We start from the raw sequence: 26,388 nt of genomic DNA, 5'->3' as shown, positions 1-26,388 counted from the left end.
AGTTAATCTGGTTTTTATTCGCTATCGTGCACATGACTACATACACGTATTACCGATTACATATTAAATATTACATATAAAATTACTTGTACTCTTTATTAATATTATTATTTTCATTATATATTAATATTCTCTCACAATAAAACAAAATTTAATTTAAAAAAAATTATGAGTTATACATTTACACATAAGTATTACGTTGCGTCATTACATTGCACAATTAATATCATATGATATCATTTACACGCATTACTATCATTATTTATTAAAATAAATTTTTATTTTAATTTAAAAAAAAAAAAAAAAAAAAAAAATGGCGAACTGTATTCGCGCTTGAATTATTTTGCATATTCATTTATATATATTCACTATATATCATTTGTATGTGCGTGTACGAGTGACCGCAGGCATCGTCGTATGTTAACGATGGCATTCCGTTTTGTAACGGAATCTCTTATTGTAATTAAATTGGAACTGGGGAAAATAATAACTGACCTGAAATTACGAAGCGTTTGCGTATGCATTTGCGTAGGTTCGCAGCAAATACGAACTCACCGACGGACGTAATCATACTTGTAACGCTCGTCTGTTCTCGAGGGTTTGCACATACAATATAGTTAGCATTCTGCGGTCAGGGTCCTTTATTCGAGTCGCTTGCAGAAACGGGAATTCGGTATAGGCTCCAGCCGATACAACAAATTTTACAAATAGTAGATCTAATATCATAAAATCACGAAAAGCTTGTCGATCAAAAAGCGACCAATAAAATTTGTATGTCATTTTAAATTCACCTGAACGGAATCATATCGAAATTATTAATAGCACACTTATAAACATTGCGTCGGTGTTATCAATGTGATAAAAACATAAAAAGCAACAAAAAAAGCAAAAAATATATAATAAAACTTGTAGGAATATAAATTTAACGATAACAGTTAGCTCGTACTTGTTAATTTCTACTAAATAGATTATATAGTTAATAGCAGAGTTATCTCTCATTCAAACGACTATATTATGTAATAATTACCCCTACATCTGTAAACTAACTATTGAAAAAAAATGTTTTATTATAAAATATTTTCTTCTTCCGAGAAAAAATAATTAAAATTTTTTTTGTTAAAAAATATTTTCTTCTAAGCTAATTTATTTTTTATATCAATTATATATTTTAATTATATATTAAAAATTTTACTTATCTACTCCGTCAAATACCTAAGAATAAATATGAAAATAATAATACAATTTTATTGTTAGGAAAAAATTTTGTATAAAATTTGATTAAAAAAATTATGCAATTGTAATTATATTTAAATTTTAATTGTATTTAAATTTTAATTGTATTTAAATTTTAATTATATAAAAAAACATTAACTTTACACATATTTTGATTTCGATATGAATGCTCTAATTAAAGAAATTCGATACGAGCATTGAGTCAAAGGGTTACGATATAAACCGAGGTCGACAGAGTGGAAGGAGCTTATTTTTAGAGCTTTAGACGGACATGACAAATTTACGTAGACGAGCCGGCACCTGTCACAAACACGAAATATATCGATTTACGAATGGACCACGGGCATTTGCGAAGATATAGACATCCAATTACTTCATGGAAGAAATAGGCGCGCGGCAGTCAGTTATAAATATAGCATTCGATAAAATCCCGAATGACATGCAATATTAATGTAATTTCTCGAGGACGCGCATACAAGAATATTGCATAAATCTATATATCACCGCTATTATTGTATTACATATATGCTATCGTTTATTTTTGTTAAACTAAAGGAAAAGATTTATGGATTTTTATCTTTATAAAAAGTTTTACAAGCAATGTTTACGAAACAATTTGAGGTATCAAAAAATGCTTTTCAGCACTTCTCCCACCTGATTTTATATAAAAATCTAAAAGAATAAACTGTGTATAAATTCAATCTATTGTATAATCTAAAAATGAGGCTACACGTGTGCGCGCGGGAAACTTAATCATGCACGGTGGAAGGGAAATACGACGCAAACAGTCACCGCAAAATTGAAATCTCTCGGGGAATGTGGAAAATTCCACAATACAAACGCGCGACATTAATTGCGAGTTAACAGCTCGATCAATATGCACGAAAATATGATATACATAGCTGTACCATTATTAGATCCTCATTAGAACTCACGCGTGAGCATTTTTATACCTACATCGACACGTGCTAGATAACAATCGCAAATAATAAATCTAAAGATAATTAGATTAATGCTATTAGCAATTAATAGATCGAAGTTTTAAAATATATTCATTAATAGACGTATAAGTTAAATTAAAAATTTTTTCTTTAACGTTCCAAAAAGATTAATCGATTTAAATACTCATATTACCTATATTATAAGACGCAATAATCACATAAATGTAAAAACAGAAAATGTGTAAATTTCACAAATAATATCAAAACTAATTTTAAGATGCGCAATGTTAATAATTTCAACGAGCAAAAATATTTAACTATGACAGCTCATGAAGTCAGTAACATTATTAAACCATGTTTATAAATACGCATTTGACGGAACCCACATGGTGTAATAGCAGGATGTCAAACAAAATGTGGCAAACATTTAGATTTCATCGAAATCCAAAGTTTCTATAAGAGAGAGAATCATTTTATTCCTCAAGATATTTATAAAATGCTGTATGAAATTTCATACATGAATAAATTAATTTCGATATAATATTTAAATTTATTATAATAAACGAATAAAACCATCTTGAAAAAATTGTGTATAATCTTTCTCCAAAATTGTTAATGTTATTACATCAAGTATTTAGCAAATACATTCAAAAAATTACAGTAAATTCATAACATTGTAAAAATGCCTTAAACGATATTGTATAATTTAAAATGAGACCTTGAATATATAAGACAGGCACATTGCACAGAGATAATATAAAGAAATGAATATCTTTACCGACTTATGTCAATGAATTCTGCGGTAATGGGAGATATAGTGCGACATACATGAGATATGATATGTGCGGACTTACATAACGCGAGCGAAACAGTCGCGGAAGAAGGGGAATAAGAGACGGTTGGAAATGAGGGATCGTGGCCACGCGTCGGAAAACCAAGCCGGTGAGATTGATGAGTCCGTAAGTGAAAGGATCGAAGCGCGCGGAAAAGCGCGCGGATGTGCAGGAAGAATTCTTTTTCCGAGTTTCCGAGAATAAAAAGCGAACGTGCACGCCACACCAGGCGTAAAAAACTTGGCAGAGTAATTAAGCGCGCAAGTAATTACTGGCTCCAACCGCATCGATACCTCGATTTTCTGCCGCGCGTGTTGACGAGTTCGGCGTTTTCGGTTAGAGAATCGGTGAACGCAAGAGAGAGAGAGAGAGAGAGAGAGAGAGAGAGAGAGAGAGAGAGAGAGAAAGGAAAGAGCCAAGGACAAAACTTTAAATTCGTTAGCACAAAATTGCTCGCTCTGTTTGTGAACAGATATGCTATGTACATAATATATAAAATAATAAAAACGATGATTTTATACTGCATGATTGTGTGTGATAAAAAATTTCTATTTCAGAGTTAAAATTAGATTTTATATTTAATAAAGAAAAATTATTTTCTGCGAGATTCGATTATGTACACAATTTGTCCAACTGTTACTTGTATCATTTTAATTTTATTTCGTCAAAAGCATCTCAAAAATTATTTAAACAATATTTATTTCTTTTATGTACATGATATATGTCTGCCTAGAGGATTGAATCAATATTTAAAATACATGTAGTATAAATTTCTGATGGAGAATGTAACGGAAAGATGATACATTACACGTGGCACGCGTTCAATCGAATATCACGGCGCCCACTCGTACGAAATGCACATCGCGAGAACGAGAATGGCGGCGTTTTACATGCAGTCGGTCAGTGACGATATCAGAAACGCTGCACATGCACGTGACGAGCAGCAACGTCATGCGATTTTTGCGGGAAAAAAAAAAAAAAAATAGCCATCCATTTCCGGCCGCGACACGCGGACTAATGGCGCACGACTTTTCATTACGACTATGCATCGTGCGTCGACTGCCGATAGAGCTTTCACCATCGCGCCGTATTTTATAGGACAAATATAAACAAATATCACTAGCTATAAATAGCGAGGGGGAAAATGCCAACGTAATAACTCATGGATCGGTTTCCTGCGCGAATGCTAGAGATCGATTCGCATTATATTTCGAATCTCCATCCACGCATCGGTCGTAAAAAAAAAATTTATTTAGTTCTGATAAAATCAATAATTTACACCGACGTAATCTATCCATTAATATCTACACATCAAATTTGGTTACGTATCTCTAACTAGAAAATTCTGCCGCAAGATTAACCAATTATCGCTTGGAAAAACACGCGAGTCGGGCTCTGACCCCATTTCTCAGAGAGAAGTCAGATTAATAAATTTGTACCACAGCTGGCTGGTATTCCTTGGCAACGGGAATCTATTAGGCACCAACATTTGGCATCTCCGCGAGCTTTCGCGGATTTTAACATGATCGTAATTACAAAAGCGATCTCACAAACGACCGCAACTGAACTGACATAGATATCTTTTTATCGGTGAGCAAAAAGCTGCTCTTATTTACGGCATTAAAGTGGCTTCGTTCAATAATAATTGCAGCACGCGCTTATGAGATAAGATAAAAAATAATAAACCGTGAAGCTCATATACGTGATTATAATACGCGTACATACGTGGTTTATATAATCAAGCAGTTTAATCGAAAATTACTTAAATTGAATTATTAAAATAAATAATTAATGCTATTTGCGTACAGTATAAGTTGCCACACTTCTTTTAATAAATAAGTTAACAAATAAACTTATACTCCTATATGTTAAATATATTATAAATATATAAAAAGTATATTAAAAAATAGAACATCAAACTACATTAGCCATAGTATAGGAAATTATTTGACTCATGAAAGGAATGTTGTTAATAAAAAATAAATTTTTAATATTCGACAATGTGTCTATTTAAAAAAAAAAAGATAAGATATTGTAATTAATTATTATCGCACTTAAGGATTATAAACGCTACATTAAATTACTTTAAGTATAATTCAAAATTTTAATTATAAAAATAAAGTCTCAAATAATTCGAAAATACTTAATAATGTTCTTAATAATTTATAGATACGTTTGTAACGCATATATAATGTAAATAAGGAAAAAATAAGTTTATAATTAGGCTGTAATTAATCGCTCGTAAGAGGTTAACGTTAAATTATTGCAAACGCATTCGTCTTATTGTTAGTTTTTGCTACATATTCCTTGAATCGCGATATAGTGTCAAAGTACACTAGTCAAGAGACGTCAATTTTTCAGTTTTTATTCTCGTTACGCGCGTTGCTCAAGGCAAAAAAACGACAAGACTAAAAGTGTACACGGTGATTATTCACAACCAGATATATGCAAATAGCGAGGAAATATCTATGCTTCTCTTAAAACTAGTTATATTCTACGTGCACACAAAGATGCATCTACTAAAATTTCGCTCGCTTTATCGGAATTTTGCCAAGAGCAACGCCAAGTACGCGTATTACGTCAAAAATTACGAATTTATTAAAAATCATTTTACGACGCACGGTCGAGAAAATGAGTCATCAATTAAATCTTAATATTTCTAATATTTTGGTGATGCGTGTTAGTTTAGTTTATATCATAGTTTCATAATATATGCAAACTCACGTGTTAGTTTGTTTACATAAATTTTCACGTAGATGAAAGATATTAATTTACATTTGAAATGCTTAGAATTTTAGTGAGAAAAATTGTCTCGAAATATTAACATATATATTATTTCCTTAAAATAAAAAAGACACGAATAAACTATAAAATGTATATTTCAAAAAAATTTTTTTTTTCTTCAAAAATATGCAATTATTTTTAATAAAAAAATCACATTATTTAAGTACAGATATCATTTTCTCGACCACTTATTATTGATTTGTGCAATTTAACCTTCAAAATGTTTGCCATTTCACTCTAAAATTAATTCTTAATATCAAGCACAAAATAAAGAGTAATATGTAGGATTATTCCATATTATTATAATATTTCATAGATACTAAAGGAGTTACAATAACTGAATATAATTTGAACATTTCTAATACATAATTATATAAATATATAAATTATTTTAGAGTTTTCTATTATTATAAATTAAAATAAACGCGTAGTCCTTTCGGGCAATAAAAGAAATAATACGCGTCACGTAAAATTTCCGTCAGAGATAACATAAAAACAAGTGTATGTGCTCGGTATCTAAAGATATTAGTTTCGAATGAAATATAGCGAGTCCGGCGCGGCGAGAAGAGCAGAATCCACGGTGGGACCCAGCAGTGACGGGACGCGCCGGCGCTGACAGCGGCCAAGAGAGGGAAACAAAGACTAATACTCACGAAGCCAAACACGTCTCGCCAAAAACTGCGAAGAAATCCCGCATTCCGAGCCGGGCGGGCGGGTTCAGTGGTCGGCGGCTCCTCGACAGGCGTTATATAATTCTTCGGTGTCGAGGCTGCGGCAGAGGTCGAAGCAGAACAGGACGCGATGCGCACAAGGATAAGTTCCGGTGATCGTTGCCAAAACAACACAGTCAAGCGTCTTGCCGTGAATCTCCGCGCGAACAGTTTACGATCTCGCGCGCGTGACTGCTCGCGATATCGTAAGAACGCTCGTAAAATACCAACGACGGCGACATTGAAGTGAGCGAATGCGGAAGGGAGAGCGACCGAAAAAGAGAAAGAGAAAGAAGGCTATGCTCGTGAGTCCGGTGTGCGACGATTACACAATGGGCCCTTTAAACACGAACCGACCGGTCGACCTCGTGGGATTTAAATGGTCGCAGAGGGGCACCATTACACACGCGCGCGTCCATTGGGGCGGAGAGGGGGGGTAGGGGAAGGAGGAGATGCCCCGGGCGATTTAAAGGGCCAGCGGCGCCGCGCCAAAGTTCCACACTCACGCACGGAGACCAGTTCATCGAATCACGTGCGAGCGAGTTAGTAGTGTGGTATTAAAGGCGCTACGAAAAATGCGTCTCTCCTCGCGCGCGAAGGACGTATGCGACGCGTTACGCACCAATGAAATTGCGGATGCGACTCTATCAGATTGCTACTGACACGCGACTACGTCACTCGGCACATGTACATATAACGCGTAGTCGTGCGACAGTCGCAACGTCACGTCGAGTCTGCAAATATGCGGACGCTCGAAAATGCGCGCTACGTTTTATCATAGTTATGGCGACACTCGACGCGATCGTAAAACGAGCGCACGAACAATATACCTGATTGCTGTATGCGCGTATCTCCTCCCTTTGATCTTAATCGTTTAAATTTTCGTTCCTCACGCGAACACGAGAACACATTGCTTCGTACTTGATGGTGTAGCTGTTTGTTATTGTCATTCCTCTCGTGGACGATGACAGTTTTTTCACACCTCTTGCCGTCACTCCTCGCCTATTCACCTTTTCTCGAGATTTGTTTACCAACCAGTCGTGGTCGACCATTCCAGCCGACTGATTGCTCGCGTGTCGCGATCGTAAGCGCGCATAACACAACACGGGCGACAGGGCGCATCTCGTCTCATCGAACGAACGAACGAACGACCGACCGAACGGCTGTCACTCGCGGAAACGACGCGAGAGAGAACGCGAGTACGAGTTGCGGACACACAACAAACACACACGCGCGCGCTCGCGTCGTCGTCGTTGACGGGCACGGCCGTATCGTAGTACGTATTCGCGCGTGTACGGGACACGAACCACCGCGCACAGCATCCACGTTCCACCATGGGGGATCCGCGACCGACCGCGCCACCGCCGCGTCGAATCGTCGTCCGCCGGCGAAAGTAGTGCCGCGCGTCGCCGAAACTGCGAATCGGTGCGCGCGCGCGCTCGCGGGCGCCCACGTCCCGCGTCTTCGAAATTCGCGAGCGACACTTGGACGCAAAGTTGTGTGTCTTGGCGTTATATGCGGATAATTAACTCACTATACCACACGTCTACTAGACACTACCGGTAACGATCAAGGGCGAGTTTCGCCTCGGAAAATCGCGGATTTTTGCGCGCAACTAGACGCGTGACGCGCGAACGCCTGCGTGACCGTTGACTTTGCAAGTATGCGTGAAGCTGCCACGAGATTCATTACTGACGTCATATATTGTCATACTTCTCTCGATACATTAACTTGGCGAGGAGAGCGCGTTACTTCACTTTGACGCCGATTTATCAAATACGTTAAATTTGAATCTAGTTGAGCGAATATATATCTTTCGTTTCATATTTCCGATTTGCTGAAGACGAAATAAATATAAAATTGATTTTGCTGCGAAAAATATAAATTATGATCGCCAATATGCGAACACGGCGTTTAAGCCCAGTTATTATGGGAAAAATATATTATCATTTTTTTGCAAGTCAAATTTATCGGAATAATTTAGATTCGAAAAGTCAAACTTTAAATTTTATCAGTTAACAGAATTTTAAAATAATTTTAATACATAATTCTCTCTTGCAAAAACTTGCATTAAAATGTGAAATATGAATATATTTATTTATTCGGTCAATTAGCATTCTTCAGATACCATAATTTGCTTACTCTGAAATTGTTTCTATATATAAATGCAATTATTTTAAAATATTACCAATCTGCATCGAATACAGGATGACAGATATCGTGAAAAATTATTAATTAATAATCGTAGAAATTTCTTTTTCTCCTTCCTTCGTCACATGAAACGCAGCCGAGATTAAAGATCAACGAAATTCGAACGCTGATCGTACCTACGGCAACCGAATGAGGCGCGAACAACGTAGCTGAATCGCGTTCGAAAATCCATCGTTCGAGTAGAGTAACTTTGATCAGCCAATCAGAACCTTTCGCTCCTTTTCTCCTGATTGGTCAATCGAGCCCTGCTTTACTCACTAGTAAATTTCCGAACGCATGCAGGGAGCAGCGAGAGATGACGGTGGCGGCGATGGCGCGCAGTCGTGGACGTGACGTCACACGCAGCGCAATATGGCGGACGTTGGACAACATAAACAGAACGGTGACCACGGCAGCTCGTATGTGGGTAAGTATTTCGTTTGATTTTTCATCATCTCGCCGGGTACGAGGAGCCACGCGACATAGAACGAGGATCGTGCGCTGTCGTTGAAATGGCGAAAGGGAGACGGATTGATGGCGTTTCGGGCGCGAGCAGCTGTTCGGTGAACGGCCGCCCGCGACGTGACGAGCCGTCCATGCTCGCTGCTGGTTTGACACTTTGCTGACGCCGATTCTACCTCCGCTCGATTCTCGGCCCATCGCTCGACTTCCTCGTGCCCTGTGGAATTTATTTCTAAGTTGCGGGTTCGAGAGATACGATTGTGCGATTCGTAAACACGTAAAACGACGATGGACGAGATAAGGAGAGAAAGGTGAGCTACGATAGTGAGAAGGAGCGACGGAGACAGAATACGTGCAAAGGACAGAGACCGTGTGGGTTGTGCAACCGCGAATGTCTCTGTCGAGTGCAATTAAAAATATTAGTGTCATGGATCGACACGTCGCGTGGTCCGACGAGAGATATTGCGAACGCAAGTAACGTCGCTCTTGTAGAGGTTATAATGTAACGCTCACATAATAGAATGACGCGTAACCGATGACATTGTGTGTTCGCCGACGCGAATGTCTATAAATATCGTGCTTACACGCTCTTGAGGTACGAGATAAATAAGAGATGCTGTCAAAAAAAAAGAATGACGTAATTTTTGGAACGCAAAAAGCTCTCGTGGATACTATAAAAGCGAGGGAACTTTGATCTCGCTACGTATATTTGCTCGACCTTGCATTCTCGATTAGTCAGCAAGGTTAACAATTGCACGGATTCTTCTCGTAGAAACGTCAAACGTTACATTGAACCGACTTTTCCACGACTCAATCACGGTCGTCGCACGTGTAAAGACGTCTCTAAGCGATACATTTGATTCGATAAATTGCCGCCAATTCAATAAAAGATTGTTTTACGTTGCAGATGAAGTAACGTATCTCGTAACTATATATATATATATATATATATATATATATATATATATATATATATATATATATATATATAAATATAGCGCAAGTATTTTATATAATTTCTCTTATATCATTCCAATGTGAGTAATTGCATTGGATGAGTCTTTAATTATGACGAGTACAATATTAGAGCCAAAGCGGAAAAAGGAAATCGACACGGTCGATGAAAGAACAATGCTGTATTGTTGTAACTTTCCATTCGTTTCTGCTTACATCGCATTCTACGTTTGAACTGTACGTCTTAGCGAAATGTCTTTTCAGAAAAATACGATACATACTATATACAAGACTTAAACTGATTACTCATTGTCAGAGAATTTACTTTGCAAATTTGTGTTTACGTATTGAAAAATTTATCTTGGCTGATGATTCAATTCTTGCTTGTTGTGAAAACTTTAGAAATATAAAGAAATTGCTTAGGATATTGATTATAATCGCGCTTAAATTAATTATGTAATCACAGATGAGACTGCAAGTCTGATAATATCTTAAAAGCAGTATAGTTTAGCTACGTCACTTATTTATTCGTTAGCATTAGTTATAAGCTCTCAGACCACAGATAGCTTATATAATTTCACTCTTCAGTCAGCGTTCGTAGTTCTCGACGTTTTAATCTCACTCAACTATAAATGGAAGGAAAGAAATGTTACGTTTCAGATATGTCGTTTTATCGTTGGCAACAACATATTTACCGGATTAATAGAAAATACAATAAAAATAGAACGCGAAGAGGAAAGAGTAGAAGCTTTCAACGTATTTCACTACGCATCAAATCTGATCTGATTTCCGTTATTAAAAGTATCAAAGGGCGACAAACAACGCGAAGAAGAAGGGAAAAAGAAAAAAACACGAGGACTCGTATGTTATAACAACGTTGTTTTTTTTTTTTTTTTTTTTTCCGAATCAGCATGCCGGTGACGATTCACGGCACTCGATATATACACTCGTGTTCGTTTTTCATTGGAAAATTAGCGAACGCGTTTTTACGATGCAGAAATCCGTTTTCCTCTTTCTCTTGTATATGGAGTAATGCCTCACAGCAGGAAGTCGTAATATTATTCCGCATTAAATGAAATCTCTCTCTCTCTCTCTCTCTCTTTCCATGCGACAATGTCGGATGGGAAAAGCGCGCGCCAAAGCGATGCAACGCAATGGGCGTACGTTACATGCACAAATATCCATGCATACACGTATGTATATATATACACACACACACACGCACACATACAAACACATATTGCTGTTCCGGGATTGGAAATGAGAGTCGCATATTGGCGCGCCTATTCAGCTCGACGTGGCGCGTGTTTTATTGAATAGCATCGATAGCTTTGCGTGCCACGCGCGCCGTGTATGCACGTCCGATGGAAACGAGCCCCGGCCTCACTTTCCCGATAGTTTACGACGGGTCCATCGTCGAACGGAAATACACACAACGCCTCACAATAAATTTCTGAGCCGCCCGCGATAAATTGAGCGGAAGTCCGAACGTTACACCCGGCTCGTGCAGCCGGAACCCGAGACAATTCGTCGGGTTAATTGAAGCTGATTCCTGCAGGTAGTTTGCTGTCCACTTACGGACTCGTATAACTACGATAAGGCATTCTTTTTCTATAGACGTAGCAAGACCAAGTTAGAGAGTCGCGGTCAGATTCGAGCGATGAGAAAAAGTTTCTAGCACGTGCTACGCCTTGATTCTACTATCTATGACTCCTAAAGATATAGACGATGATTTTTCCTGCAGATATATGTTTCTTTTATATCCATCTATAACTCTGACTCATTGAATGATAATATACATTTATTGTTAACGTTCTGTGGTTTTTTTTCCCTCTGAATATCGGTTAATTTCTTTTATTTCAAAATTCCATCCGTACAATTGTAATCTATCAAGGGAAAATAATATGAATATATCATTTTATATTTGACACGGATTAAATAACATTATTTTTAAACAATAGCGTATCAATTTGTATTCTTATTCAAGTTGACAATTCAAGCTGCGATACAAAGTAAAGTTGTACATAGGAAAGATGTCAATTGACTGACGAAAGGTCAGACGATACGAGGTCAATACAAACACAGCCGTCCTCGTCGCGTCAATATGCAGACATACATGCTTAACATGTAAACTACATATCTCCGTTCGAGTTGGATTCATCGAGCGCTCTCCTGCGTTTGTGCACTTCGCTAATTAGACTTGCATTATTCAGTCAGATGAATCGGAAGCCAATCGGTCAATGCGCCATTAATCGGCGATCGAGCAATACCGGCGAAAACACGAATTCTATGCTTCTGCCTGAAGAAAGAGTGAGAGCTTTTTGCGCGCGCTATCAATACTTAAATATTTAATAGGATCGACGTGGTCTGTGCAGTAAACTATAAAGAATTTTTATATCCTCTTCTGCGTAATAACATTTTTCTTATACCTACCATAGTTTTGAATGATGACAGGCGGTATTTACGTCACGAAATAAAAGAGAGCGAGCTTTCGTTAGCATAATTTGTAATTGCATAATCGCAATCTCCCAAAATGCGATCGTGACATTATTTTTTAGAGACATCCGTATTTTCTGCCGTTTTCTCGCGTAACTTGCATAATAACGAGAGCGGTCTAGCTGAAGTTTGCAGTAAAAACGAGTATAAATACAATTGCACGTGACGACGAAGTATATCTATTCTCGGTAACTTTGTAAAGCGTGGCATTTAGAAGGGGGAGGGAAGTTCAGGGGTATTGATTTCTATAAGCGACACCGCGTGTATACAATGCGATTCAATTAGCTGGAAATTGCAATAAAAGCTCCATCGTTGCGCGAAACGCATTATGTTTAATACCAATATATCCTTCATAATTAAATTCCTGATATGTTCTAGATCGATACAAACGCAATTTTATTTCCTTATAAAATCTTTATCAAAAATGACTCATTTTTTTTGTACATAACTGATTTTATGCATATGTTTATTTAAATTATTTAACTGTTTAGAAACGATAAAATTTAATATTTGTAATGTAAAAAGAATGCAGCCTCGAAAGCTTAATTTCGTATCGTATCTTATTTGATTTCCGCACAACTTTTACGATTCAAGTTTTTATCGATTTTTTAGTTAGTTTTAAATTTTAGATCTTTAGTTTTTAACTGTTGTAACTTTTTATCGATTTTTTTTAGATGAAAGTTAATGTTTGTATAAAATGATGGAATTTAACGTTTCGTGTCGAGAGCCATCGTTCGGTACCGTATCTTATTTCATTCGGCGTAACGTTAGGTTACGCCATTAAGATTTAAGACCTGCCGGCTGGAACTTGCAAAATCATGCTTGCGTAGACGCGAAAGAACCTTTCGGGCTGTTGCAGAGCTCATAACCGAACTGCGTACGGTGCTGCATAAACTTCGGGAATCGCGGTTATGCCCGGCATGTACGCGGAGATGGAAACGTAAATAAACCGCGTGCCGGATAACGCCTGGGGTGAGATTAACGATAGCCGAGATGTGCCTGAAGGAGGCACAATAATCTTAACTCACTCGTTCGTTTATACGAGACGATCTCTTATTTCTGTTCCCTCTCTTCCTCTCACATTCATCCGTTTCATCCTTTTATCCCGTCGCACATTTCGGCTTTTCCCTCTCGCAATAAATTCCCTCATTTGTCGTAAAACATTTGCCTTCGCACGATGTAGAAGTTCAAATGGTACAAAACGATGTGTGCTCGGAGAGAGAGGGAAGGGTACACTTTCTTAAAATAAATATATCTCACGAAAGTACATCGTAATCCTTCCACACGTGCGTCCAACGCTTGCCGCGAACGTTAACTTGGCTCATTTTACCGCCCGTGCAAACCAGGTACCGACCTAAAATCCTTATTGGTGTAGCTACTGACTTTGATTATGTTTGTTCGACGATACCACCTCGTAAATCGGCAACGCGATTCAACGACGATCGCGTAAAGTAGAACGACGTGTAATATTGAGGTGGAGATGTATTTTCCAATCAACAAAGACAGTTTTATTAATCGGCAGAGTTTGAGCCTTTCAAAAAACAGTGAATTATCTCAATTATTTTAATGTCCATTTTATCTTCCTCTTTTAATAGATTGTATGATTTAAATATAAATAAAAGTTTGACATTAATATCTGAAAAATGAAAATGTTTAAAACTTTCTTTAAAACATCGCATAATTAAGTTTTCTCTCTTGTAATGTTATTTAATTTTAAACATTTATTATATAAAACAATATGTAATACTTGAATAATATTTGAATGTAAACTTTTCGTATTCAAATTAAAAACAGGTTGTTTACCTGTAATTTTTAGAATCTCTGTTTATGATGTTTGTGAGATATCACTTGAAAACTATCTCTGGATGCAGTGCCAATATTTGCGACGTATGGCACGATCTTCTTCCCAATTGGCGTTCGTAGATGCGAACATACGAAATTACTCGTATCATCCGTTCTTAAATTAAACTAATGCTCGTTATTTCTTCTGCAATATATGCAAGAGAACTACCCACATACGTCATATCATGTCATAACTATCTGCAAAAAGTGACGTAGCCAATGATCCAAAGATCAAGAATATTCCAAGGTTTCATGCAATAACATTAATTATCGCCGTACGTACTTAATTTTTATGTTACATCACTAATTACAGAGTTTCTAATGTGAGGCGGAAATTGACTTGTTATTATGTTTCCTTCATGATTTTTCAATGTTTTTATTTAAAAAGGCGGAAAGGAATTTTGTTATTTATTTTTATTTTAATTTTACACATTTTTTTTCTTATCTAAATTGAGAAAATTTAAATCGGAAAATTTATTGTTAAATTTGTAGATGATAATATGAAGAAAATTTGTATTTTATTTTGTTAAATAATGTTCTTAACAGACGATTATCTTCTTTGTCATTGCGATTTTTATTATCTTTTGTTATCAAAGATATGATCGTATTATCTTTGTGTGAAATACTGTGATTAGAAAAACTTATATATCGTGTTGCGTTCACAAGTTATTTTGCACAGAAGCCATGAAATCTTGCCAAATTTCACTTTTCTATTTATACGACGCAAATGAGCCGCATTGATTTAGATTTTGAAACTTTTATGTAGTATATAGAATTATCTAGTTATTAGAATTTTTTTAATACATTATCAATGTTTTTTTCTTTCCATTATATCGACCGACTTTGTTTTGGTATTAAAATGATTATAGGTATATCAAGTATTATAACAAAATAGTTCTATGAAAAAAAATGCTAGTATAATAAGTATAAATAATCTTAACGAACGACTTCTTTATAAATAGTTAATATTAGTAATAATTTTATCGTCGCTGGGCAGTGCAAGTATTTATACTGCTTGTACAATTTCGAAACTCTTTCCTTTGCGATCATAATACATAATTTTTATTAATTCTTTATCTAATTTTATCAATTCTTTATGTTTATACGTATATAGAGAGAATTTATACCACGTTCTAATTAAATTCACTCTATATATTATGTAAAAGATAAGAATATCGAAGATATTAATTTTTTTATTTCTTTATTTTTTCGTTAGATTTATAATTATGCAGACGTAAAATAATCTTAACAATCTTAGTAATTATACAATCTTAGCGATTCTTTCATAACTATGACAAATGCTCGGTAGTATCCAAAAATATTTAGACACATAAAACGTAAAATTATCCCTCCCATGAACGTTTAATTGTCACCGTTTACTCTTTTTTTATCTGATTTCACTCATTCGCTCTAACTGATCATAATTAAATTATTTGCAATATATCAAGCGAAACTAAACTCGACAGCGCGTAAAGTAACATCTTAATGCAAAGACGTTGATGACGTCGTCATTATGTCATTTTGCAATTTTTCTTGTCAGCTTTTAACATAAAATCGGAGAAAATATACGTTTCTATAGGCGTAATCAGAAAACTGCACTTGCATCTCGCTTTTAAAAATAAAAAAGAATAAAGAAGCGTTATAAAGAAAGAAATACATTTTTAATAATAATATTTAAACTCGCCGTGTCTCTTATTTTTGTTCATACCTAAACTAAAATAAGAGATACTTTTCTCTCTTTTCTTTATCAACAATCATAAATATAAAATTTATTCGAAAAAAATAAACTATTTATCAAATATTTGAAAACAGAGCGAGAGGAGGAAACCTCTCGTATGTGATGAGATTGTAGCATGTTTAATTAAACTTTAAAACATGTTTAACATCTCGAAGAAAATCCTGTGAGTGTTCATATGCGTACAAATGCCCCCACTACCTTTCCATGACCGTGTCAGCCGGTTTCTGTTGGTCTGCCACTCGTGCGACACTCATGCCACTCGTGAAATGCTGCCAACTCGCAAAGTTTGCCATCACGCACACGGCTGAAGGAGTGTCGACCGGGATATTTCTAGTCCGGTTCTTTTCACGGACTTTAGTACCTGAGTATCGCGGATGCCCGGTGCATCTACGCTACGCACGTCCGATTATTCTTATATGTACCTACATATAGCTCGCGCTTGTCTCGATTTCATTGAATCGTGTGTATCGTGTCGATTGTGTGACGAATGTGAAAGCTGGCGGTATGGCCGATAGAAATATCGTAAAACCGAGACGAAAGCGGCTGGACGACCCTTCCGGGTCAAGGTTGCCGGAGAAGTCGGACAGGCCAAAGGAACCGGCGAGGCCGCCGAGAACGAGGGCGCAGCAGGTCGTGTATGTGACGGCGGCTAACAATTCTGATTTTGGAAATGTCACCCAACGCAGCGCATCTGCGGAAACGCAGCAGAGACCGAGTTAGTTGTCGGACAACCTTTTTTGAAACGCGATCGTGTTGTCGGTTTATTCAGTTATTGGTTATTTAATTTATGAGAAACTATCCTTTTAAATCGTTGTTTCCCAAATTTTGTTTTATTGACGCCTTATTTCTGGAATAATTTTATTTCTTCGTTGTATGTACAATATACTTTGCGGCTGTTTGTCTCGATTTGATCCAACAGTTTATAACGTATCGATCTGCGATGAATGTGAGAGCCGGAAGTGTGACCGAGAGAAATATCGTAAAACCACAAAACAAATAATAACAAAAAAGATAGTATTATTAAAAATCCAATAAAAATATCAAAATTTATTATCTATTAATTTGTTATTAACTACTGAAATTTTTGCAAAAATTTGGAAAACACTAATCGAAAAACATCTGAAAACGATAAATAACTTCTCTTTTTCTCTTTTAAAAGAGCTCTTAAAATTTTAAAGATTTCTTTTAAATTTTTTAAGGATTTAAAATTAGGGACATGGTGAAATGGAATTATTATTTCAGTTTTAAATCAGAATTTAGCTCACCTGTATTATCGTTTTTAATAAGATATAAGATAATTTTTGTATATAAAATATGAACATGATGTGAATTAAAACGTGACTAATCTTACTGTTGAAAAATCTGTTTTCAGCCGAGAAGGCCCCGATGACGACTCTTGACGAGAACGTGAATCGCATACCACAACAGCATAAGACAAGCGAAAATATGGGTGAGTTGCTTTTCTTAGTCTCCCGGCTAATGTATTTGCTTGATCATTCTGTTCAAACTGTTAATTTGCCCGTTTGCTCGTTTTCCTGTTTTTCACTCTCGTAAATCACGTCGCTGAACATTGCTGCCGTGCCACTGAAAGCCTCCTAAAAATGTAACGATTCCAAACGAATTTCGAAGCGACGACCCACTTCTTGCGTACACGGGAGAGTCCTCTCTCTCTCCCTCTCTGTCCTCTTCCACTCGTAAAATAGTTTTCCTTTGTGTACAAAAGAAAGCAAGCAAAAGCGACCCGTAACTCCTCAAGAATTCTCGCTGGATCAGATTTTGCGACGAGTTCACGCGTCCAGCAGCTTCTTTCTCGGGCATCACTCGAGTTCTTCTTGCAATTCTTGCGAAAGGTTTGACAACTTGAGTTTACAACTTTTGGGAATCGTTTGCGACAAAAGCTATCTTGTTCTTTCGAATTTATGTGAGTCCTCGTAATATCGCGACCGCGTGCGATTTCAGGTGCAATGCACGAGAAAAAACGCAAAATGTGAAAGTTAGCTATTAAATAGTAGGAAGTCTAAAATTTTCTTGCAAACCGCAAAATGTTTTCGTTGCGAACAATCAATGTAATATAAACTTCCTGTTAAATATAACTCTTCCTCATCATAACATCTGTTATAATTAATACCTACTCATTTCTAATGACGATATAAAGTCGAATCCATCTATATATATAATTACATGTTACGTGCAATATTTATTTTTTTTAAGTTTATTTTCTTCATTTTCTGTGATTAGTTACGTCAACTAATTATATACGAAAAACTTTTGAATATTTATTTATCTTTTTTATTCGCATATATCTTTGTAAAGTAATACGATAATCGATTTATGCCAGATCATGTGATAGAGGAAATATCTACATAATAAATATTAATAATAAACATATTACAAAGTGCAAGTTGCAAAGTACAAAATCGTGCAAAATAAACATATAAATGTATATAATAATTTTAACGCTTTCGTTGATACAGTAACATGTGTTATTTCTCTTAATTATTCTTACCTCTGCTCTCTTGTGCTAACATTTTAGTTAATTAGATTCCGGTATTTCCCTTTTTCTTGTCTCGTTTCACATGAGAAATTCTTCGCCGTATACTGTTGTAACGCAGTAATGAATCGTGCGATCTGAGATGATAGAGAGGACCGTGGAGATCGGATGATGACACGTGTACTATTACGTCGCGACGACGATGACGCGAAGATTGTCGTGGAAATAGAAGGAAGAAGGCGGGCTGTAGAATTGGCATTCGCACGAGTATAATTGGCCGTTTGCTCGCAATAAATAATCGTCGAGGGTTTTCTATCGGAAGAGGGAGAGAGAGAGAGAGAGAGAGAGAAAGAGATACGTTCCGACTATATATAACGAAATATACCGTCAACGTTATTCGTAATTGAAGATGTTCCTCATCTTGAGCTTCTTATTAAAATATACTTGTTAATTGCATATCGAATACATGCCGTATATAGTTCTTAACATGAAACGCTTAATACCATTAATATTCGGAATATTCCTGAAAATGTGTGAATCGATAAAATTCTAATACATATATAATCAAGATTATTAATTATGAAACATACTTACTGTATAAAAAAATATAATTTTTTAAAATAATTTACAAGAGATACAATAATTTGATTTTCTAATATTTACTTTCAATAACCTGCTTAGAATCTTTACCATATTTATCATGAAAAAATTATGTAATATATGCAAAAGCAAGATGTTGATAATCATCAGACACATATAAAATCACTGCAAAACCACGAGCAAAGGTTGAAGATATAACTAATTTGTAAGCAGAGTTACCTTGAATATGACAAAGCATAATGTTCATCATCGAAACATCGACCATGACATTGCGAGATAATACACATGTGACTTATACATTATACATGTGACTTAATATAACATAAAATTTTATTGCGAAGCATTTAATTATTTCGAATAAGTATAAAATACTTTAAAATATCTTTCCTATCCGAATTATACAATATTTCGTATACAGTTATATTCATCACTTCAAATCTGTTGCTTATTAATACTTATCAACATGATAATTTTATTATATTTCTAAACAAGCAGACAAATGTATCAAATGAAGAGATATGAAAAAATATATCTCTATCAGTTATCATACTTCAGTTTTTCAGTTTTGATACGTATCTCTTAGCGATAATAAATATGATGAAATCAATTCTCGTTTCATGCGATTGTAATATGCTTTAATAGTGGAATGTCGTCATCGTGTAATAAAAACCATGAAGTCTTTTTTATTTTATAATGTGTGGTAGACGATTGTACGTAAGAAAATCACAGCAGTACTAAACATAATAATAAAGTAATTATGATATAACACGTACAAATAATAATTTAAGATGTAATTTTTATACATTTTCTCATAAATATTAATTTATTCTTATACGAGAGTTAAGAAATGAAATAGATAGTATCACTGTACTAATTTCCCGGTACTACTTCCTTTTGCAATTAAATTATTACCGATATATTCTCGTGATACTAATAACGGCAATTAAGTTAATATACTACACGGTAGTATAATCTTAAGAACGAGAACTTGTTATTTCGTTTCTCGTCTATTTTATTGGAAATCTGTGATATTTCATCTTTATATTGCAATGATATGTTTCATTATCTTTTTGAATGCAGAAACTTTTCTTTTTCGCTAAAAAAAAACGCTTTTAAAAAACCTAGTAATGCTATATATAAAAAAAATAATAATAAACAAATAACAAGATTTAAAAACTTGTATCCTGTAACATAGATATTTGAAATCATTTTTATATCTCATTGTCAGTCTCGTTGTCTTTTGTTTAGTTTATAAGAACGATATTGACTGAATAACAGAAATTATAAATAAAATCGTTGTATCTTTCTTTCATTAACCTTTGCAATGCAGCTGATAAACATATTTAACGATGCAATCTTCCAGCGATTTACGTTTCGCGAATCTGTTTGATCATCTTGCCGTCACACACTGACGTTTTAAATCTTCTTATTCACTCTAACAGCTGATCCGAGTCACGCGTCACGGGTCAGCGCTTTAGACACGTAACCGGCGGTAGGTTGGTCTTGGACTGTTTGTTTTCGTGCAACGTGCAATAAATTACACCCCGTTTAAAGCCCATTTACATGCCTTGCTGGTCAAGGCCTATATACACGTGGCCATGTATAACTTCCTCATCATATCCTTCCTCTTGTCCTTTGTAACTTTTTGAACAAACGAGATATGAAAGCGAGAGAGAGAGTGAGGCGAGTAAAGTAGTTAGTAATCCGGCAGTGGTCAGCAGTCTGCAATTTACGCCATGTAACTTTTAAACATTGGGCAGAGTTACGTCATTCTCTTACAAAGGTTGTGTCAAAATTTATTATTATTATTATTAAATCTTACAATTAATTAAAAAAGCTGAATTTATCATTGATATACATATATATATTTTATACGTATCTATCTAATGATAAGAATAGCTTGTAATTGATAATAAATAAATAAACAATTATTGACAGATATTTATTTCGATAACCATTTGATCGATGCATATTTAAATATAATGTAAAAAAATATATTTAAAGCTAATTAAATATCTTATGTCTTAAAAACATTAAAACTTATTTTCAATGCTTTCTAATAAGATAAAACATAATTTCTTTTAATTTTTCTAATAAGAATTTTGTTTTCTTTGCATTATTTTATTAGTTAATATTACATAAATTATCTATATTATATATCACATTTATTATCTATAATAGAGATGTTTTATGTTTGTTGCAGATAATCTAGGGAGGAATGATCGAATAGATAGGATCACGCCAATAAACGCACAGACGCAGGACATATTATTGGACGAGGGACGACCTGTCCAAGTAGTACTTGCTCATCCAGATCATACCTTCGAATTAGATGAAGAGGCATTGTCGGAAATTCTTTTACAAGACGACGTGAAAGATAGAAATGTGGTTGTGGTATCTGTTGCAGGTGCCTTCAGGAAAGGCAAAAGTTTCCTTCTCGACTTTTTTCTTCGTTATATGAACAGCAAGGTATACGTAATATCTAAAAACGCTTACCAATATATGCAATCACAGATATTTACCAAGTTTATATTGTTTTATGTTCATCCGTTCCTCGATCTATATGAAACTTTGGATACCACAAACGACCATAATACGTGCATTACTGTAATCAACAGTACACGCTACATGATAATAACGATTCTTGGTTGGGCGCCGAAGATGAACCACTGAGTGGTTTTTCATGGAGGGGCGGTTCCGAGAGGGACACCACGGGAATATTGATGTGGTCAAAGGTTTACCCTGCTACCTTGGCGAACGGTGAGAAGATCGCAGTGATTCTTATGGACACCCAAGGCGCGTTCGACAGTCAATCGACAGTGCGGGACTGCGCGACGGTGTTTGCGTTGAGCACAATGCTGTCCTCCGTGCAAATATACAATCTGTCGCAAAACATTCAGGAGGACGATCTTCAGCATTTACAGCTATTCACCGAGTACGGTAGATTGGCGCTGGAGAGTTCTGATAGCACACCCTTTCAGAGACTACAGTTTTTAATCAGGGATTGGGTTTATCCGTATGAGGCTGATTATGGAGCGGAGGGCGGAAAGAAATTGCTCGACAAGAGACTGGAAATCTCCGACAGGCAACACGCGGAACTACAAAGCTTGCGAAAGCACATTAAATCCTGTTTTTCGGATATATCTTGTTTCCTCATGCCGCATCCCGGTCTCGAAATCGCAACGAATCCGAAATTCGATGGTAGATTATCTGAAATACAATCTGAGTTCAAAAAACAGTTAAAAGTACTCATACCAATGATACTGGCGCCACAAAATCTGGTGACTAAGAAGATTAATGGTCAAGTCGTGAAAGCGAAAGATCTGTTAGAATATTTCAAAAGTTATATCAATCTTTACAAAGGAGATGAACTTCCTGAACCAAAAAGTATGCTTGTGGTATGTATACGTTAAACACTCTCATATCTGTGATTTATAATTTTTATAATATTTATAATTTTTTTTTCTTGTTTTGTTTCATTTAAAGAAGAAGCAAACATCTACATCTTTCTCAACAATGTTTTGCATTTACAGGCTACCGCAGAAGCTAACAACTTAACAGCTGTAGCTGAAGCTAAAGATTTGTACCTTCAGATGATGGAAAATGTGTGCGGTGGAGGAAAACCGTTTTTAGCGACCGCGCACTTGGAATCAGAACATCATCATTGTGTGGACTCGGCTCTTCGTCAATTCCAAAATAAACGAAAAATGGGTGGAGAAGAATTCAGTCAAATATATATGGAAAAATTGATTAAGGCAAGTATGCGTATTTAACTAACTGTAATTTTTTGTAGAATAATTTATAGATGACTGATGTATTTGTATTTTTTTTCGAGATGTTTATTTTAATTTAATTTAATAAATGTTTTTTTCGCAATATATATTTATATAGGACATGGATGAATCTTTCTTACAATTCAAGGCGCATAACGAAAGTAAAAACATCTTTAAAGCAGCGCGAACGCCAGCAGTGTTTTTCGCGATAGCCGTTACTATGTATATTTCGTCCGGAATATTTGGTCTTGTTGGTTTATATACAATAGCGAATGTATGCAACCTTATTATGGGTATCGGTCTCCTCACTCTTGTTTTATGGGCATATATAAGGTATGTGAATTATTTAAAAATATGTGTGAAAACTTTCTATTATCATGCACCATTTCTTACTACTATCTCTTGTTTGAATATTACTTAGATATAGTGGAGAATTCAGAGAAATTGGCACACAAATAGATGACTTAGCCAATAAAATATGGGAAAATGTAAGTATGAATATCTCAGAAATTAATCACTCAATTTTTTATCTTTATATGTATCTATTTCAATGTTTTTCATGTAGAAATATAAAATCTTTCTGATAAAAGTTATATATTGTTCACAGTGTACTAATGAAAAACGATATTTGAAAAAGGTAGTTTTTTTTACTCATTTATTAGTTTTATAAACGTGTAATGTACATGTTTTTCTTAAATTTAATTTTAAATACTTTTTACTCAAAATACAATACAAATAATGTAAAAAAAAATTCAATTAATAACTTAAGAAATTTACCTGCACTAAAATCACTTACAAAATTTTATCTGTTTCATATATCACATATAAATAGCACTTATCAGTCACAATGTGTATATAATTTACATATTAACATGGATCATATGATATTCACATTATAATTAATGCATTTTTTTCATTGCAACAGGTCTGGCTATGCGCTCATCTTTGTTATAAATTAACATATAAATTAAGATACCTGATCCTATCCATTGTAGTAATTGTGTTTGCAATACCTATATGTCATTTTACTTATCTCGATCTTTGTAGACACGGCTATATATGATCCCACGCTTTCCTTCCTCTTTAAATTTTAAATTTATCAATTATTTCAATTTCGAATTGCTTCTCGATACCGTTTCTGATACATCTATGTTTCATAAATTCTTTTTTTATTAATCAAAATCCATTTGATAATACAAGTACAACCATTAATACCATTCTTTTAATTTTTTTTCTATTCCTGTCATAAGCCGAATGCTAACAGGAACAAATATCGAAAAGGTATGGCATTTGGCTAGATAGATATATAATCAAATATTTATAACTTAATATTGACCATACTTTTCTATCCGAACATTAATCACGATTGTTTTAACCGGAAATTACAATACTTCTGTGTAACTTTTTTCATATGTCGCATTAATTTTCGTAAAATGAACGCCTATACCTTGAAGCTGCGAAATAATTTAAAATTTTAAAACTTATTACATGTGTAATAAAAAGTACACAATCTTAATTGCTCAAAATTATCTATATATTATAACTGTTATTAAATTTATACAGGAAAGAATAATGGAAAAAATTATTTTTACATTTGTTCAGTTTATGAAGCCACTCTACCAACAATTTGTGGAGAAGTCAGTGTCTGTAGCAGTGGCGCAGGCTGCTGAAATAGCGGTAACAAATTCAACGATGAATGCCGCCACTGTCACTGCCAATGGCAAGGCTAAATTATCATAATACTTCATTCCTACACTATCTCGATTGTCCAAATGGATTGAAATATTGCATTCTTGTGTGCGAATACCAACAAGTGACATAATCAAATTTTATATGTTATTTCTTGACATACCGCCATGAATAGTTTTCTCTCTGTTTAAACTGGATTAAACATTATGGCTTGAACGTACTAATTTGAAATGACTGTGAATGTATATATGATGTATTCTAATTATAAAAAAGAAAAACAAACAGCGTTAGATTGGTGGAAATCGTGATATACTAGTATAGCCTGGTATATCCTTGGTATATATGATGTTGTTATAAAAATAAAATCTTGTACTGGTGAAAGATATTGTAGCTTGATCTGAAAATGTTTTATGACGGGGATGTTAATACATATATTTAAAGTTATCACGAATTATATTAAAAAAGTAGAAAAATGCATTTGTGAAAATATTGTAAACAGTTAGGAAAATAAGTCTATTATGTATGCTAATTTTTGTTTTCTTATCCACTAAGTGCATGCAAACTTTTTGTTGTATCCATTACACTTAAAATGCATTTTGCAATTAATTCTTTTTTTTATATAGCAGGATTTTGTTTTTGCACAATTACATTTTTATTATTTTATATGTTATTTATATGCTTGGACTAAAATAAAGTAGATTTTGTTTGTGCCAGAAATTTTCTATATCAGTTACTGAGCTATTGTTTAATAATAAAAGGAAGAATGTACATATAATGTTATTCACATTTTACGTAACTTGGAAAAGTGATAAAAACTACTTTGACATAGAGTTCATGCGCCATATAATATTATTGTTGTGGTATCTTATTAAATGCAACATCTCTCAAAGTTGTATAACATTATATTAATCTACTTAAGAGAGTAAGATATAAGTCTTATGTTGCCAATACACTGTTAATAGTGCTCAAATTTGCTAGATATGCTGGATTCTATTGCCTATATTGCTCATTGAATAAAACTAAGAGATCTTGTCTAATATATTTTATACTTGATTTAAGATATTACTCACATAGTTTTTTTATCCAAAAGCGACTTACAAGAATATAAAGAATTAATTTTTTCTTTTTATTGCATGAATTTTGTTCAATGAGTAATTTTGATAATAAAATCTGACATATGTATATGTTAAAACTCTATTACACAAGAGTCTCTTGCCAAGTGATTATTAATATACTTAATATTCGATCTATAACATACTTGATGGAGTAATGTGTTTATTTTTATAACTCTTGCATAGAATTCTTCTATTCTTACAAATTTCATTAATAAATGACAATATTGAACTTAAAAAGTTTTATAATTAAACGTGTCTAATAAACATTACATATTGTTTGGAAAATATATAATTATACTTTTTTTTTTTGTAAAAGAGAAACTATGATGGTTTTAACTTTATTATAAATTGTTTAAATCTTTGATATCTTAAAATATTTACTTTACGATGATGTACATGAAAAATATGACTTTTTTTATTTTTATAAACAAATATAATTGCTCCTTTTTATGCAACATAATATATCCAATTTTTAAAATGTTTTTTTTTTAAATTGTGACCTTATAATTTTATCAACAGATATAAATATCGTCATAA

At 34.5% G+C, this 26,388-nt stretch overlaps 2 protein-coding genes across 11 annotated transcripts in view; one reads left to right on the top strand and one right to left on the bottom strand.

The window, feature by feature from the left end:
* LOC140669440 (uncharacterized) overlaps positions 1 to 7,909 on the bottom strand; it is a 388,002-nt gene extending 380,093 nt beyond the window's left edge. For 2 of the 5 annotated variants that reach the window (XM_072899286.1, XM_072899287.1), the window contains exon 1: positions 6,445 to 7,906. The gene's annotated coding sequence lies outside the window, so the exon portion shown is untranslated. Of the gene's footprint in view, positions 1 to 6,444 lie in introns of all 5 variants that reach the window. The other 3 variants (XM_072899289.1, XM_072899288.1, XM_072899282.1) reach the window with 3 other exon arrangements.
* A 1,067-nt stretch (positions 7,910 to 8,976) lies between these two features.
* On the top strand, positions 8,977 to 26,088 carry Atl (atlastin GTPase). Of its 6 annotated transcripts, XM_072899294.1 has the most exons (10): positions 16,467 to 16,898; positions 17,556 to 17,633; positions 21,478 to 21,743; positions 21,893 to 22,672; positions 22,808 to 23,029; positions 23,166 to 23,380; positions 23,469 to 23,535; positions 23,655 to 23,684; positions 24,298 to 24,328; positions 24,650 to 26,088. In XM_072899294.1, exons 1-10 carry the CDS (start codon positions 16,688 to 16,690, stop codon positions 24,715 to 24,717), a joined length of 1,968 nt encoding a protein of 655 aa, XP_072755395.1. In that variant the 5' UTR covers positions 16,467 to 16,687; the 3' UTR covers positions 24,718 to 26,088. The 6 variants fall into 6 exon arrangements, with proteins under 6 accessions (XP_072755396.1, XP_072755397.1, XP_072755392.1 ...); XM_072899295.1 differs by lacking the exons at positions 16,467 to 16,898; positions 24,298 to 24,328 and adding an exon at positions 8,977 to 9,118; XM_072899296.1 differs by lacking the exons at positions 16,467 to 16,898; positions 24,298 to 24,328 and adding an exon at positions 9,285 to 9,464.
* The last annotated feature ends 300 nt before the right edge of the window (positions 26,089 to 26,388 follow it).

Source organism: Anoplolepis gracilipes, chromosome 9 (assembly GCF_047496725.1).
Source record: "Anoplolepis gracilipes chromosome 9, ASM4749672v1, whole genome shotgun sequence".
In the NCBI taxonomy this organism is placed as follows: Eukaryota; Metazoa; Arthropoda; class Insecta; order Hymenoptera; family Formicidae; genus Anoplolepis; species Anoplolepis gracilipes.
The sequence above is the reverse complement of the archived record's forward strand: the minus strand, read 5'-3'. Positions and strand labels throughout refer to the sequence as shown.

Bases quoted from the DNA above. Each gene is read 5' to 3' on its own strand.
- Atl (XM_072899290.1), top strand. From the start codon at position 16,688: ATGGCCGATAGAAATATCGTAAAACCGAGACGAAAGCGGCTGGACGAC. The intron at 22,673-22,807 runs GTATGTATACGT...TTGCATTTACAG, and splicing joins AACCAAAAAGTATGCTTGTG to GCTACCGCAGAAGCTAACAA. The intron at 23,536-23,654 runs GTAAGTATGAAT...TATTGTTCACAG, and splicing joins CCAATAAAATATGGGAAAAT to TGTACTAATGAAAAACGATA.